This window comes from Gavialis gangeticus, unplaced genomic scaffold, assembly GCF_001723915.1.
Source record: "Gavialis gangeticus isolate Ggan-Ray unplaced genomic scaffold, GavGan_comp1, whole genome shotgun sequence".
Taxonomy (NCBI): Eukaryota; Metazoa; Chordata; order Crocodylia; family Gavialidae; genus Gavialis; species Gavialis gangeticus.
The window spans coordinates 42,994,229-43,012,413 of NW_017729034.1; the positions used below are offsets into that span (position 1 = coordinate 42,994,229).

At 39.5% G+C, this 18,185-nt stretch overlaps 1 protein-coding gene across 4 annotated transcripts in view; it reads right to left on the reverse strand.

The window, feature by feature from the left end:
* Window positions 1–18,185, reverse strand: part of SDCCAG8 (serologically defined colon cancer antigen 8) — a 181,158-nt gene that overhangs the window by 35,225 nt on the left and 127,748 nt on the right. Inside the window, exon 17 of one of the 4 annotated variants that reach the window (XM_019527204.1) lies at window positions 11,535–11,608. The exons of the other annotated variants lie outside the window; for them this stretch is intronic. Within the exon in view, the coding sequence (XP_019382749.1) occupies window positions 11,596–11,608 (13 nt within the window). The 3' untranslated portion in view covers window positions 11,535–11,595. Of the gene's footprint in view, window positions 1–11,534; window positions 11,609–18,185 lie in introns of those variants that run through there. 4 annotated transcript variants of the gene reach the window in all.

The window sequence follows — 18,185 nt, forward strand, 5'->3', positions numbered from 1 at the left end:
AGTAAAACTTTTTTGGCTATTTTTAAATTAGAGGATTAAAAAAAAAATTTCCTCAAAACTGCTTTTCTTCTTTGGTATTTAAACAATTTTTTTAAAGGAAAATTGAGCCACAGGTGAAGGTTAAAATGTAAAAATCACCATATGTAATGCACTCAACTATATGGGAACTTAACTTGATTTGGATTTGCTAAATGTTTGATTTACTAGCTCAGATAATATAAAAACTACATGGAGAACATGGACAATATGAACATTTGTTGAACTGATGCCTGTAATTAAACACATGTATTAAGATACCAGCTAGTTAGGGACATAGCTTTCAAAACTTGCTAGCTTTAAATATTGAATCACTTAAAAATTCCTGCAACGATTTTCTGCAAACTTGGTTTGTTTTGAGCATCTCTTCCTTCAATCAAGCCACATTTATGCTACCAGGCAGAGGCAGCTGAACAGGGGGGAAGGGCAAAACAGCAAATGGGGTAGCCGCCCTGGGCACCACCTTTGTGGAGGGGTGCAGAAATAGTCATGATCTCAGTGGCGGCTGATTGCATTGCTGCAATCAGCACTGCAGCAGATGGCATTGCCCCAAGCACTGCACAGCTTCCCAAGGTGCAGAGGAGCCCGGCTATGCCTCTGCCCAAAAATCACACACCTACTCCAGGCTTCCTTAAGAACAGCTGGAGCCAGAAGAAATATATTCTCCTATACAGCTTTCAAGAATACGTCACACAATCTAAATATGGGTGGGAGTTTCCCTTTTTATCCCACTGTTTACGGCTGGTGCCAGAGAATTTTTACTTTACAGCTTTCCCATGGATATGGCCCATGCCAATAGATTGCTTACACCTCAATATTTACAAATATGTGTATATGCATTACTATTTCTAATTTCAGCTAAATCTGGTACTTGCTGTGCTCAGAGGTCTCTGTCTCATGCTTCTCTACTTCCTTCAAAATTTTATGTTCAGTATTTTATAATTCAATATTTTAAGATGCCTCCTAAGAACTGCAAGCCAACTGGAGGAGTAGGTATGGAAAAGTATGTAATCTTAGCTGTAATTGACTATGTTAAAAGAGGAACTCTCTGAGTCTTCCTGCTGCTGTTCAGTTTCTCAATTACAGATCCATTAATAATCTTCTGGGTAATTATCCTCTTGTCAGACCCCCTTAAAAACTTCAACAACAACAAGAGAGACTGTTTTTGCCAGCTAAGCTCTTCAAATCCCTGTTTGATGCTGTGGAATCATTACATTAGATTTTAATCTTTCAGAATTTAAACCTAAATTATACATAGGACTGCATAGGCATAAAAAGAATTAAGGATATTTGGATCCTAGACCTGTCAATGAAAGAAGAATTAGATTGTGTGCATGTGCTTGGCTCCATTCATTGATGAGCAGGTTAATGCAAAGAATCAGAGTGTGGGTATAGTCTTGGTTTGCCATCAAGAGTCAGCCAGGGCAGCGGAGATGCCTTGGTACATGTCATATTTTCATGTTGTTTATAGGCAAGCAACACATTGCTATAACTTATTCCCTTGCCCTGATGTCATCCATGCCAACCAATGCAGAAATCATGTCTCTCACAAATACAATTCCCTCACAGAACCTCCTAGACCTGGATGCCTACAAATTTCTTCATACAGTGGGGTTTATTTGTAATGATGTGGAGCCTACACTTTGATTGACCTCAATGCATTTGCACAATGGTCCTATTAAGAACTGGACCTTATCCTTTGCAAGAATTCACTAATCATAGAATCAACGAGAAATTAGGGCTGGAAGGGACCTAAGGAAGTCATCTAGTGCAGCCCCCTGCTCAAGGCAAGGATCGTCCCTGATTAAGTATCGTAGTCAAGTGTCTGTCTAACCTGCTCTCAAAAATTTCCAAGCACGGGGATTTCACAATCCTCTTGGTAGTCTGTTTTAATACTTAACCATCCTTACAGTGAGCATGTTCTTCCTTATCTCCAACCTAATTTCCTTTGTTGCAGTTTGAAACCATTTCTCTCAGTCCTATCTCTATGCCCACAAATAACAGTCTCTCTCTGTCTTATTCATGACCAACCAACCTTCAGGTACTGGACTGTTAGCAAATCCTTGCTGCTCTCCCCTGCTCCCCAGTCTTCTCCTCCAGATTAAATAATCCTAGGTCTTACAGCCTTTCCTTATAAATCACGTTTCTTAGGTCTCTAATCATTTTGTTGTTCTCTACTGGACTCTTTCAAATCTGTCCACATCTTTTTTGAAGGACGGAGCCCAAAACTTGACACAACACTCCAGATGAGGCCAATAGTGTCCTCGGTGACATTAGAAAATAAAATAGCTCAACTATAAGTACAAAATATTATGATTTCAAAATAAAGATGACAATGACTTTTATCATCAAATGTTAAAGGCTTGTAATATTCATGTTCTAAACTTATTAAAAACTGCGATTGAAACTCATGTTACAATGTAACGTCATGCCACTCCTCCCTGATACTTCTTTCTACAACGGAAATACACATACCCCCCCTATTGTTTTGATGTGCCAATTTTTTTATAATACCATTTTTGCTTATTTTCAGACAAAGATAAGCAGTTGGGAAATATAAAAGTCCTTTTAAGGGTGGAAAGGGCTTGGGGCAGAAGGGAAAGAATGAATTCCCCAACGCCACTAGAAAAATATGTTCAGGATACTAAAAAAAGAAAAAATATTTATATGTGCTGACTTTTCCTTGGGAATCATCTTCTCAGTATTAATATTTCTACTTATTTTTATTTTTACCAAGATAATGCTAAAATGCATTTTTAGAAGAAGTAAGTAATAAAATGAGGCTTTTGACAAATTATTTTACCAATTATGTTGCTATTTTTCAGTTTCAGAATTTAGACTTTTTATTTTCACTTTATCTTTGTTTTGTTTACTCCTCTTACTGTTAAACCACTTATGATAACATTTTAAAACTTGAGACCCATTGGCCGCATCTACTCAAATGGGATGTTTAGTTCCCCAGTGACAACTAACAGATGGACACCTTGCGCCGCTGCTAGCTGGCCCTGGGGAACGCCTATGCCATGCACCCTCTGGTGTGTGGCAAGTTTCCTGCATAGCATAGGGGAGGCTGTGGCCAGTTCAGTTGCTGGTCCCAGCAGCCTTACCTCAGGTCCTAGGGGCCTCCTGGGGCTGCAGCAGCAGCAATCCTGCTGCTCAGAGCCAGGCAAAGTGTGGCTGTAGCCAGCCAGGCTCTGGGCTTGAGCAGTACGTGCTGCCCTCATGTGCGCCACTCCATTTTTTTGTGGGTTTTTTTGACCCCTGGATATTCAGGGCTCAACCCCCACCCAACTGATATATTGTAGTGTGGAGAACTGCTGAATGTGTGGTATGTGCATACTGCACAACCATGCTCCTCTAGATGCAGCCATTATGGCTAAATTTCCTAGCTATATAATTGATATTTGTTTAAAACAACATAGGCTAGTATTAAAAGTTGCCCCAACAGGTTTATTTCTTTACTGAACTTGAAATCTGTGAATACAATAATTTATAAGGTATAAGGGAAAAAAAATCATTTAAAGAAAAAAAATATGAAAAGAAATATCAAGTAAATATAAGGAAAATCAGTTTTGTTGGTTTAAAGTTCCAACTATCTTAGTATGGGATGACCTTTCTCGCACTTTCATAAATATATAATATACCTATGCATACACATGAATCTCAGATGTTAGAAGTACTCTGGCTTCAATTTTGACATTAGCTATTCACTCAAGGCATACACAGCAGACCAGAAGAGCATACTCCTTGCTGTATTATTGCTTACAGAATAGATATTATGCATATTTACATACTTGCCAAGTACACTACACACATTTCCCATACACTTGGTTTTTCCATCTTTGTAAGTAGAATATTGTATGTTAAAATGCTGTGCTCTGATGTTTCTTCCCAACAGAATATTATCTTAATCAAAATTAGCTAACCAAAGTAGTCTTCCAAAATTAAACTCTAATCTGAAAGGTATGTTTGAACATTTGGAGATCTCTGTTTAGATGCTGACATGAAGATATGCGAGCGGATGCAGCAAGAGTCTGGATATATGGTTCGCATATGTGCCTAACAAGAGCAATCTCTTCACATAAAGGCACTGTTTCTCATGCCAAATCTACTTCACTTTCTAATGTCATCTCAAAGGAACGTTAGAATCAAGGACAGCTCCTGCATCAGAGTCTGTTCTTTAACCACTTGATATCTGAATTACCTTCTCATTTCCTTGGACCCTCTGATTGGAAACAAAATCAGCCATAGGGAATTTCCTTGTTCATTCTTCGGTGCAAAACACCCTCATATTCTCTGCGCCTCAAAAAGGGGATGGGGGAAGCAGCAATTTTGCAATCTGATACATTAAACCCTGGGATCTCAATGTAGCTATCACCAATTTAACACAACAGAAATCTGATTTCAGGGACTGTTGGGTCTGATGCTTCTTTATCTGAATGGTCTGTTGTTTACTATACAGCAAGATAAGAACATTTGGAGTCCTGATTCAATTGTACAGCAGACACCAGTACAGGCTTGTGCCAGTGCAACAGACAATCCTATGTATTAAGTGCAAGGTAAAAAAATGATAGGCGAGACAGAAGAATCCAATTTTGGTTGTCAAGTTACATTTGCCACATAGTACTGGTAAAACTCAGATGCGAAACTTCATGACATTTCACCTCACTAAAGACTGAACCTGCTCATCTGATTCACCTTCAGGAGCAAAGGAATGAGCAGAAAATAAACAGGAGACATGGTATCACATGCTGTAAGTGGCATATGGATAGTACTTTACCCTAACCCATGAGCGATCCATCCTTTGCACAAATGCTGGAGTAGCACAAAGTTTTTTTAATCAAGGAAAAAAAGCTACCTTTTTTATAGGTACTGCAAGACCCCAGAGATATGCAGTTACCTCGTAAAACAGGGGGTGGCAACTTGCGGCCCAGAGGCCCCAGCCCCAGTCTGATTAGTGAAGATGTTCAACCTGGCAAGAGGGCCGAGTGGTATGGAGCTGCATCACACTGCCTATCCCCTCTGCAGTGCTCACGTCTGTTGTGGTGCCTGCTGCTCTGTCACGTCTGTTCTTCAGTTGCTGCAGAAAGGTTGGGTTAGTGCAGGTAGCTAGGCAGTTGCGGGTGGAGTAGGTAGGATGGAGACTTTTGGCTGGCAGCCACAGCTGGGTTGCAAGCTCTAGCTTGTGCCAGCAAAAGACTACTGACCCCTGTTCTAGAAAGTGACACAGAAGCCATGTTTTTCTTTGTTTTGTTTATTTTTTTACACTAAGGCAACCAATATTCTATATTAATTACATACCCTTTCTTTCTTATAATATCTAACTTCAGAAATAACACTGCACTGATCTGTTTTCTTTTCCACACATAAGACCAGGATCCCTCAACAGCACTGAACCCAGACCCTGCCCCACAGAGACCTGGGATCAGAAAAACACAAAAACCAGAAATAAACTGCTGAAGTTCTGGTGATGCTAATGCATCAGAAACACAAGACTTCTGGTGCACATAAGGTTTACATGTCTATGAGTGACAAAACTCCATTTTTATGGGGTTCAAATGCTTGAAAATACACTAACATACCAACACCTCTGAGATGCTGAGTATTAAGCTTCATCAGTGCCAAACAACAGAACCAAGGAAATGCTGGAACAGGGAACAAAGACATGCCAAGTCAAGATGTTAAGCTGTAATATATATGACAAAAACTGGCTCAGTTTTAGACCACAGCCTGCTTGTGGATATGTGCTAAGTGGAACAGGTTTTGATGCTTACCTGTTAAACTCCTTGAGGTAAAGAATTTCTTTTAAATAAAGATCTGTAAAGCACCGTGTACATCAGCAATACTATTTAAACAATATATTTAACAAATCCATGGATTACTAATTGCAACAATATTTGATAATTTGACAGTGCAAGTCATGACAGCATTAAAGAAAAAACCTCCAGGAAATATTGTAAGGGGAAGAAAACCCTGGAGCTACATTTGAAAAATGTGAAAACAAATTCATTTTGCCAAAACTGTGGATAATTTTTGGCAGGCAAGAAGAGCCACATTTTAATAAACTGGAAAATTTTCATTAGTGATACGGCACTAATAAGATAAGCACTATTTTCAACAAAAATGAAATAAAGATATATGGCAGATACATGCTGTTCTTCCTTTTTCCCAGTCTAAGTTCTAAGAGCCAGCTCTAGATCTTCTTGGCAGTAACTTACCAGTTCAATGAATTATTTATCAAAATAACAGCATTTTCATATACGAGGATGGATAGAATAGAATGATGGGTAACAATATGCTATAAAGTTTTTAATAGGTCTTATTATGGTGAATTGTGCATCTCACAAGGGAGTCGGCAATGAAGTGAGTTTTAAGAACTTAAGCAGACATTTTGTTCACTGCACAGTTGACGGAAATGCTAATTCAGAAATGCAATTTCAGAAAAATCTTGAGAGACAGCTTTAAATCATATTTGGTGGTACAAATACATATTCCTCCACTTGTAAAGAGGGGGTATCAAAATTACTCTGGTAACAGTAATTAGCACAAAAATTATACCATTAAAACCCTAGGCATTTCTCTTTTTGTCATTTTATTTATAATCTGCTTCTCTCAGCGCTTTCCATTTTCTTTTAGTGCTAGCTATTCTTATCTGTCCTCTTTCTTCTGTCTCTCTGCTCCCCACCATTTTCCCACTGAATAGAGCACACATTCAGAGGCTTGTGAACAATGAGCAAATCCATCTGGAAATGGAGAAGAAAATCCTGAACAATATCTGGACGTACCCAGTGACAAATGATGTCAAAGAAAAATAGATCATCTTGTTACACTGACCCAAAACTAGAAAAATATCTGGAACTTCATTCGTAGGAATCATTTAAACCCTGTGTAAGCAAGGACTGTGATCATACTGTTGGTATACATACTTCTGACAAAACACTTTTCATTGAACAAATTAGATATGAAACAATATTAGAAAAGAGACTAAACAATGTTGGTAAGATTTTACCAGAACACACCACTTTTATTTAAACACTTCAGAGATATGATGACAAAGGAAAATGGTTTCATTACCCTAAAGCCACTTTGCTTTGACGTTGTTTGTGGTCTTTTCTTTTGCTCTAATTTGTTTAGAAATTTTGGGTGTACCCATTATGCAATTTCCTGCGCCATACTGGAAATTCCACTTGGATTTTTTTTTTCAGGTTGTTGTGTTGCTGTTTGCCATTTGGTTTTGAAAAAGCTCAGTGGGTCTGTTGCATTAGTTGTGCCTGAAGATATCAGTCCTCTAGTACATACCAACCACAGCTAGCTGACAAACTCTAATGGACTCTAATAGACCTTCCTATAGAGAAAATAGCACAGGAGCATGCCTTTTTGGGGAGGAAGGGAGAGAAGGGAGGGGTGAAGCATACTGGAACAGTTAACAGACCCTTTTTTAAATATTCAATATTTTCCTTGTACTGAAAATGTTTTAAACTGTGGTCTCAAAAATACACATAAATCAAGCCAATGTATACTGTTTCTAAAAGATAGGTCCTAGTCTTGTAGGACTTACACAATTTGGCCTTACATTTTTTTTTAATGCAAGAAGGTGCTAGCCCTTGGTTCTGTATTGCAGTATAATGGGCCTTATAGTTTTCCAGGAAAGCTTACAACAACCTTCTTAGTTGAAGCTGATAAAAACATATACTTGTGGATGCACCTTTGAGCTCTGGATACTATGCTGTACAACCTTCTCCCTGTTTTTTTAATCTTTATCTAGCTCCAACCTGCAGTGTCCTCCATCTGAATGATTGTGCAGAAGCTGGCTAGAATTCCCATAATTTACCAGAGCATGCCACCTTCATTTAAACACTTCAGAGAGGTAACATGAAGAAAACAGTAAGTCAAGCTGGACAGAGGCTTCTGATGTAAGTGTTCTGCTTAGACCTACAAGGCCTTCAAAACTGAAAACCTCACAGGGTTCTGCTATCTGAAGTTCAACATGTACTGCCCCTGCACCTGTGATAGTGGTCACAAATGACTGGCCCACAGAAAGGATAGGGAACTTACTACTATTGCTGGCCTGGGGAGGTTAGCATTTGACTCAAATGCTAGAGTCCTGTGTTCGTTCAAGCTGAAGAACTAGGGCTCTGGTCCTAATGTGGTCACTGTTTATGTTAGTAGCATATGGCTTAGTTTTAGCAACTAAACTGAAATTCAAACTCCTGGATAAAACCATCCACATCTGTATCTACGCTATAGATCACAACTGTAAATATTTCAAATGTATAGCCCTACTGTGTAAATTTTATTCCAACTCTTACTAAAAGAAAAAGATACTTACAATATTCTACAATACTGATCCCAAATATTGCATTTTATGGCAGTGAGTAGTATTTTGTGAGCCTGCTGCAGTATACTGCTACATGTGCTGAGGAGAGCTCCTACTGGGTAGTTTACACAAAAAAAAGTGAAAAATTCATGGGGCCTAATGAAATGTAAGTGAGGTAGAGTGTCACTCTGTGGTGAGGGTGGGACTCTCCTGGGAAGGAGGCTGGCCCCTGTTCCCACTGTCGTTTATGCATTTTATCCCGTTACTGTTTAATTAAAAGTGCATAAGCACTACAAGAGGGCAGGAGAACCCAGGGCTTCCTCTCTTGCAGCAGAGAGGCTTCCTCTCTAGGATACGGTCTCCACCTTGCAGGCTGCACTTCTGGGCCAATGGCTCTTGCATTCCTTTCTGCTCCATGAGCCAACCTGAATAGGATAAACTCAGCTTCAGGCAGTTACATTACGTGCTTTTTTCCCTCTAAGAGGATCAGAGGCTTATGTGGAGTTTATTATGCTCTTCCTTGACTGAAATGAACTGCAATAGAGCTCATGTGGGAGTCAGCCACTTAGGTGGCTGTTCTAGCTTGTTTCTAAGCATGAGCAGCAGCCCAGTGGTCTAGGAATCTTTTTATAGATTTATAGATATTAGGGCCAGAAGGGACCTCGGCAGATCATCAGGTCCAACCCCCCGCCCCAGAACTGGATATACATAATGAATCCAAATATCTTAACATTTTTGTGACCATTTTTGGGGGTGGAATAGGCTCAGGTATAGTGATAGAATCCTGAAAGTTGCATAAGTACCACTTAAGACAGGGATGGGATAGGATCATACCTTTCTTTCTGTGCTGATGAAACTAATCTTAGATTGTAAAAATTTTGGCTTCTTGGGACCTGCTACGTAGTATGGAATGATCAGTAACTGTAGTTACTAGTGGTAAGTCACCTCAATATTTTTCCAAAGTATTTTAGTCACCTTTAACACTTAGATGAATTTTCTATTAGGGTCAGTTTGTACTGTTCCCTCAAGTTGACTGATTTTGGTTTTGCTTTCTTTGCAAGGAGAAAATTTTCTAGGTCAAGTAAAATATAGTTTGGTTCATTTCTACTTTTTAAAAACAAATTGTGGTTTTAGAATAATTAATTCTTAGTCTAAGATGCTACATTTACAAAATGTGGGATTGGTCATAGGACACCTCACGTTCATATAGAAATTAACTACAGAAAAGCTCTTCAGGTTTTCTTCAGCTTTCCTCCCAAAAGATTCAGAAGTACTTTACTGATTGTGTGACTAGGTGTTAATGCAGTAGAGCCACATTTGAGATGGGCAGCATACCATGCAACAATGTAGAGGGGAAACTGTAGTGAAGATATAGTGCCAAATTCCAATTCTTGCAAGAAGTACCAGGGAATCTTTAATGCCCACACAGAATAGGCAGGTCATTATTTTTATGGTCCTCTTGTACTATCAAGTATTAAACTTATCTACATTGCAGTGATAACGTGCTGAGTAGACCTTCTGGGGATTTGAATCTCTGGTTCTAGGAAGTCTGCACATTTCAGACACAAAGTTTAGCCCCATCCAGTTTAGAAACATTCCTTCATATGCAACATAAAGCAAGAACATATATTTGACCATGTCAACTAATATACTAGGTAGGTGGAGATGGTTAACCTTCCTGGCAAAGACAGTTACGGTGCCTCCCATTTCTACTGGGAATGAAACATACTGAAAGTGAAACATATTGTAGAAGTGATCCTAAGTACTAAACTATAGGAAGACATTAACTGATGCAATAAATTATATATGCACATAGAAAAAAAGTGAGTCAAATTTGATAGCCTGTCAGCTACCACATGTGGGACTATCACAAATGGGTACATGTTACTGTTAACCTTTTGGCACCGGGATATGAACTTCTCTGTGCTTCACTTTAATTCAAAGTGCTCTGAGTGCTCATTGCCAATAGCTTTAAAGCCATCCATGTCAAAAGGTCAATGATTATATTACTCAGATATCAAGACTGACCCTACACACATATTTTCATTTTTTCCCCTTTGATCATCCTTTTATTTGACTGTATTTCAGTAAATTATCCATGTAGTTTTTATTTTGACAGTTCTCTTTACAGCAGTAAAACAAAATGTGTGCATTGCAAATGGCAAAGATTCAAATTTCAGCTATGTTTATCCAAAATAGCACTGAACTGCTTCTGTACTTATGCTATACTGCCTACAGCCTTACGGAAGGGGAGACAGATGGGATGAATTTAGCAGGGAAACAGCTGTGGCTTGAAGAAGAGACAAGCAAAAGTTTTGCTATCAGGCTTCATTATGTATCAAGGTACCAGTAAAATGTGTATCCGTAAGGCAGCCAAAAAAGTGTTTTTCATTTGACTAGTGATAATTACCTTTTCTCAACAGCTGACAATGTTCTAAGTAGCATTAAATAGGTATAATAATTAAGCAATAAGATAAGACAGGCAGTGCCTTGCTGTGGGTTATTGCTCACCTCGAATGCATTGTAAGGCACAAGGATGAAGGGTGAGTGGCTTCAGCCACCTGAGAAATGCAATAATCCCACAGAAATGCACTGCCTGGAGTGTCTCGTTGCTATTAAAAATGGGTATTTTAAAAGGAAGACATGGTAGACACATTCCCGCAGATTTTATTGACACATGATAACATTAAGGGGAGCTAGTGAGAAAATTCAAACTTGTGTCCAGCCTTTTAAAGCCATTTCCCAACGACACACATCTCATTTCAGCTTGTTTGTGCATTATGTTATAAAAAGACCCTCAGCTGGAATCATTATTTATAGGAGGCACACATTTTTGTGTCATTACCCAATACATATAGGACATCGTAAAGCAAATAACAAGAGCTTTTGTGGCAGCAAGAATCAAGCTTACCAGGTTTATTAAGCTCATGTGCTTTCAAATATTCATCCTTTGCAGGTGTTCATGGCTGTTTTGAATCTAAAGGTAAAGTTTAAAAAAGTATATATTCCTGAAAGTTTGAAGAAAATGGGTTCAGCTGTTATAGTTATACAAACAAGGAAAAAAAGCCATTATTTGAAAAAGCAGAAGACTACTTTTGTACATGGGTGACTCAAAAAATCTGAAACTTAAAGACCAAGTACATGCAGGAGTGCACCACTGCAGGACTTATCATTGATAGAGTTATGCCAGCTCACAGAAGCAGAGACAGATGTAGCACATCAAAAGCTGGTTTTCTTATGGGTTATTTGTGGTCACTGGAAATAACAGTCTTTAAAAATGACAGCCATTAATATGATGGTGCTATGGTGTAAGCCACACAATTATGGGGATCAAGTTTGGAGCTTGGCCCTAATCCTGAAGCCTTCAGCACCCTGACATCTATTAAATTGAAGAGATTCATTGATGGGCCAGCTAGAGGTATACTGGGAAACCTATAACTGACATCAGAACCTGGCCACCAGGTTTAAAACCAATAGGTGCATATACATATACTCAGGGATGGTGAGGAGGGGCCATTTTAATTAGAGTGGTTCCCAGCAGCTGCTCTAATTAAAACGGCTTACACCATCATGCACATTAAGCCCCCCGCATTTTTAAATGGCCATGGGGGCACTTTAAATTAACTAATTCCACAAGTTTTACTTAAAGCAACCCCACAACCATTTTAAAACCTGAAGGGGCTTAACACATGTGACAGTGAGGCAATGCTGGAGCGTTCCAATTAGAATGTGGAGAAGACTCAATTAATTGAGTCTGCTTTGATGTGTTCTAATTAGAAGTGAACCAGCATGTCTACAGGCAGCCAATATATTTTTGAAAATTAATTTCCTTTCCCAAACCAACATGCTTATTTCACAATTTTTTTCCAAAAAAGGAAATTAAGAACAAATTTAAATCAACCCCTTCCCATTCCTTCCACATTAGCCATCTCTCACAACCCCCATCTTAATTTAGAACAAAGTCACGAATACCTGCCATACTCCCACCCAATGCACAGAAGAGTTATAGATGCTAAGCAGCTCTCATGGTTTGCCCCCTTGGACCCACTCATAAAAATCTTTATTTCAGTGCAACTCCTCTGACTAGTGACCGAAGGATCACACCTTTACACTGTCATCTCCTCAGGCGAGACTACTGTATGGTTTTCAAAGCCTTGCCAATGTGCATGCAGTTTATATTTATATTTTACTGCTATTTTGATTTTTAAGATGGATACCTCTCTCTGTAGAGCACATGCAGAAGTGAGTAATGAAAATTATTAGAACTATGGAAAAAATACGTATGATCAAAAAGAATAGGATGGTTTAATACCATATTTACTTGAATATAAGACAACCCCCCAATAATTAGACTCTATATATGGAAAGTATATATATATTTGTTACAATCTTCCAGGTATAGAATCTAACTATTGGAGGTCTGCCTTGAATTTGTCCCCCTCCCATTGCTATGGCAAAGAAAATAGATTTGGGAGGGGGGCAGGTGCCCCCCTTGCCCTCTACCAACACCTTCTTCCTCCTAAAGACCCTCCTCCTCCCTCTCCCCACCTCCACTTACTGTGAGACCCCACATTCCCTGAGCACATGGAAGGGGCAAATTTGAAAAAAATGACTTTGAAATAAACATGCCTGTAGTAATCTAGTTCATCCAGAATTGCAGAATTTACCTTTTTTTTGAAACCACTCTAAATTTTAGCACAGGTACTCTATAAACATATTTTTAGGCAGCACTTTTGGACCTACTTATAGTACCAACTGTGCATGATATCAGCCCAAAGCCAAAAGGCTCATGATTACTTTATAGTTCATTGGGCTGGCCCCCAGAAGAGTCAACAGCATTTCAAGCCATGGTGACCCCACATCTCAACACTGTTCACTCACTATGTGTGTGCATTCCAGATATCCCCCACAATGGACACGTGTTAATTATCCGCCTCCCTTTGACTACAACCAGGTGTTCTTGCCAAGTCCTGGCATGCTCCAAAAATCTGCTCCTGGCAGATGAGGTGCTGGGCAGCCTGGTCTAGCTCTACCTCATGGAGGTCAAGGCCACACTAATCATATGCGACAGGCTGAGAGAGAGGGCAAGAGAAGGATTTTGAGTGAACTACTTGAGGCCCCATTTGGTGATGTTTGCCAGACATTTAGGCTAAGTACAGACAGTCAAAAAGTCCAAGGCTGAATTGATTCAGTCTTTGCAGTTTAGTCTAAGCTGCAGAAATTAAACTGAAACTTAAGTGAAAAGACGTATACCTTTAGTTCAGGAAATGCAGCCACATGCCTGCAGTGGCTCAGACCAGAAGCCCAGGGGCGTTACAGTATGGCTCTCTGGCATGCAGCCAGCATGGGCTATATGTTCATTTCCTCTTCTTTCTGCCGCCAAGGTCTCTAGCATTTGCAGTACAGAATCAGAGTAGCAGGACTCCACAGGGTTGCTTATCACTTCCTCTTCCTGCTTCTAGGTGCCTCTGGGATTTGTAGTCCAGTCACAGTCAGCATTAAGTGTGATCAGAGGAAGGGGTGTTTAACCCCCCTCCCTGGCCCCAGACCCCAGCTGGGGTGTGCTGGGGTAGGGGCATCCCCCCTCCCCCTGCAGACTGGGCTTACCCCCTCCACCCCCCTGTCAGGCAGCCCTCACTGCTCCAGCTAGGGAGCAGAGGGGTGGGGCCAGCCCTGCTCACTGGAGCAGACAGCCCAGCACAGCACAGCCCAGGGCTGCAAAACATGCTGGGATCCTGGGGTGGACTCTGATTTAATTTGAACTAGGAAGCGGTCTGGGACAGAAATTTCATAAACCGGATTGACCCAAACCAGTTAAGTCTGATACATTCAACCAGATTTAGCTTTGAAACTAGTTTACGTGCACTGAGCTTCTGTTTCATTACAGGTTTAAACCAGTTTCTAATCACTTAAACTGGTTTATGTGCAACTTCTGTCCCTGATCTAGATCTGAAAAAAGAAAGGCACAGCTTGGCTGTGGGGGTGAAGAGGAAGTCAAAACGTATTCAATATAGCAACTCACCATGACTTCAAAAAGAGACAGTGCTGAGGGGGACTGCACCCAATGGGCAGTTAGATACACCTTATTCAGACTGGCTGTACTATACCTATCCTTGTGGTAGGTTCCTGTCAACTTGTTTGCCAAATATGGGCCATGTGTTTTACAGCCATACTCAGTGATGGCTGCATTTAATTAACCTGATAGTTGGTTTCCATTACTGAGCACATGCTGTTTTTTGCAGAAGGTTAGTGATGGACAACGTATTTAATGACATTTCCTTATATACAAATGTAAGAGAAGGAGCTTCCCCTCACTCCTCCTCCATGATGATTGGGGAAAAAAATCTCATCTTATATTTGAGTAAATATTGTATTAAAGAAGAGGAAAAAAAAAAAAAGAGAGAAAATTATCAATATCGATCGATAATTTAATAGTATGTATGCTAACGTACGTCTACTGTCTCAACACAATGAGATGCTCATTTATATTGAAATGCATTAAAGTATATTCTTTAAAGATTTAAAATGATAAAAAGATTTTATTTATTTATTTATTTTTACAAGATACACCTCTTTCGTCATCTCAAGACCCACCAAAGAGCTGTGGTATAGACCATCCTGGAATGGGGGGATTGCTGCTTCTGCTGCCACCTCTTAGATGTGGAACTCATGGACACAAGGCATAATTGAAGCCAAATTCTCAATAGGATTCAAACAAGGATTATATATTTGGATAGATAATAAGAACATCTACAGTTATATGGACTTCATTAGGAACAGAACAAGTTTTAGTAAAAACAATCAAAATCCCATGGTTATCCTGGGAAAGACAGACCACCCCACAGCCTTACTAAATTTTAATTCCTTTTGTTGTTAGGAAAAGGAATTATAATTAGATTTGATCACCTTTGTAAAAGGTGGGTGTGCACATTTTGTGCTGGAGCTGGTAAATTTTCATGACAGCTTTGCAAGGCAGCTTTAAGCAATACTCATCTGTCCTCATTTTAAGTTTTCTGCAATATGAAAATAGCATACTTTAAACAGCTTTAGTCTAAAATCTCTGAGAGAGGTATATCCAAAGATCAAACTAAGAAGCAAATTTGCTACTGCTTATAGTAGTTTGCCAGATGGGTTGGTAGTTAGATTTTACTACTAGTGTGAGTTCACTTAAGGCCAATATACAAATCCCAATTATTGCTGAATACCCAAAGTAGGTATTTGCTGCTGAACTGCTGCATAGTATCGGTCTCTGGTTGGTATTTGGAAACATCCTATTTTATGTCCTGAAATATCACAGGGATACAGCACAGAAAACTGAACTTTAAACACACAGATGCAACACAATATGGAAGGAAGAAAATGAGGTGAATATAATTAGGCAGGGATTTAAATGCTCAAAATTTTAACTGGGCTAAATTATCAGGACTTGCTCAAAAGTGTTAAATTGTGTGCATTTCAAGCGGGAGGACGGAGATTTGCCTTTCAGAGATGAATCTGTATTGAAAAGGCTATATACATGAGTTGCTCCATTTCCTGTATTGCTTTGCATATCTTTAGCAGATGCCTGAAGTGATATACAACATGTCAGTTTTCTTGTTATTGCTTGCTAATACTTAGATCATTTGACTTCAATGAGCCTGCTACAATACGAATACTTTGATTCACTTCTTGGATCAGTAGCTTGGGGTCTTTCCCATGTTTGGGGAAAAACTAGGTGCCGAGGTATATCAAGTCAGCCATTTTAGACATCCAGTTGAACATCCGGCACAATTAGAGTGGCTCCAAGAACAGAACCTAGTGATTAAAGGATGTTGATATGGCTGGGACAGAAATGAGCCAATTTGAGGGGTTTTTTCAGTTTGTGGCTCATAGTTTTTTTTAATCTACTTGGAACACTCTATGGGACAGAAGGTCTCAATCTCTTCACCACAAGCAACTTGCTGCCAAGATTAAAATAGAAGTATGCTCTTGGGAGTTGTCTTGATAACAGAACTAAATGGGATTTCATTATGGAGCTCTGTGTGCACCTCTCTCTGGTGCTGTGTTTTTACTTCTGCACCTTTGAGGGTATCTGTTTTCAGGCCTATATTTCTAGGATTTCACTGGCAAGTAACTTCATTTGGGCTACAAAGCACACTAGGAAGCCTTCATTAATAGTACAGTGATGTTTACTTCTGAAAACTGACAATTATGCCAAATGCACTGAATAATGAAAATAGTCTGGGTGCTCTCTCTTTCATATGGCATCAGACACCAACTTTCAAATTGATGAGCCACTGGGCATGCCTACATGTGATGTTATATCACCATAGCAACACACTACAGTGATGTAGTGTCCACGGGCAAAAAACGTGACCCTGTAGCTATGTTGCCATAGTGATGTGCTCCCTCAGTTTAGTGCATCGCTATGGTGACGCAGCAGCTAAAAATAACTGTGTGCACAGCGCAGTACAAAGTGTTACTGTGCCATCATTTAGTGCTTCCAAAAAGAAGTACTAAATGACAGCGCAGTAACAATGGTGCTGTAGGGCCATGTGTAGATGTGCACTCTGTCTGGTATTATCACTTAATGTATGGATTCCATCTGCCCCGTCTGGGCATTTGTAGAGATTATGGCTTTTGATTAAGTCCTATACTGTTGGACACTGCATTCATACAGGGGACTGTCCAAGATGTTCATCTTGTGAAGTGTTGTTTTGAAGTGTCCATATCCAAATCTCAAGTTTGTTCAGCTTGACCCAGGCTTCTCTGTCAAGGTCATACTCGATAGGGGGCTTGTTTCGTGTTGGTATAAAATGCTGTTGGAATAGATCTGACATTTCCCAGCAGTTGGCCCACTCCATTGCTGACCATACCTTTGGTTCAGTATCCCCAAGCTCTTCCCGGAGCTTCAGGGCTTCATGTACAAATGGTATACAACCTCTGAGCCTCTTAAGCTTCAATGTTCTGTTCAAGTGTTCAGTTAACAGTTGATGAAGCAGGTGATTTTCATCACCTCTTGTCTCTATTGCCCGTAATGATGTTAGGGTCCGTCTTGTATCACTTGGTCTAATGTCCAACAGTACAGGGAGTCTGAACACTTATATAATGCTTATGTTGTACTGTTCTGTTACGTTTTTATTATGTACTATGTTCCTGTAGGCAAGTGTGGCTAACATACATAAGTTCAAGACTCTGGTTGCCACATGTTAGGAGATGGGCATGAACATGAAGTAACTCCATATCAATTTTGGGAGGAACATTGTACTAATGTGTGGAATGCAGGAGGAGGCACAGCACTTCAATAATACTGGGGAAATACTCAGGAATGGATTATTACTATATCCTTAACAAAAGGCATTCCTTAAAAAGAACGGCCATTGAATGGAAGAACTGCAGTTGTTGTCCTGCCCCAATTCAGCTAGCCCATTTGGGATATGAACTTAGTTTAAGTTGGTCCCTTCTCCACCTACTGCACTCAGGATTGACAGGCACTAGAATTCTGGCTACCAGCTGTGTGGATATTCAGAGAAAGGTGATTAATGACAAGTTGGGATGTTAACATGAAGTATCCCTCTGAATTTTTGGTATCATTTACCCCTGACCTTATATAACAACATTCTGCTTGTATTAATACATTTTTTTCTCCCCCACATGCAAGTCAAAATCTATGTCTTGTCATAAACCAGCCTTGCAATATCATAAGGAAGATCTATCAGTCTGAATACAAAAAATACTGAGTGACCTTTTACTAGGATGATAAAAAATGAATGGTATTTATACATTTATTTAAAAAAGATACTTTGGATGAATGGGAAAATAGAATTTTGCAAAGCTGTTATCTGATGGTTTT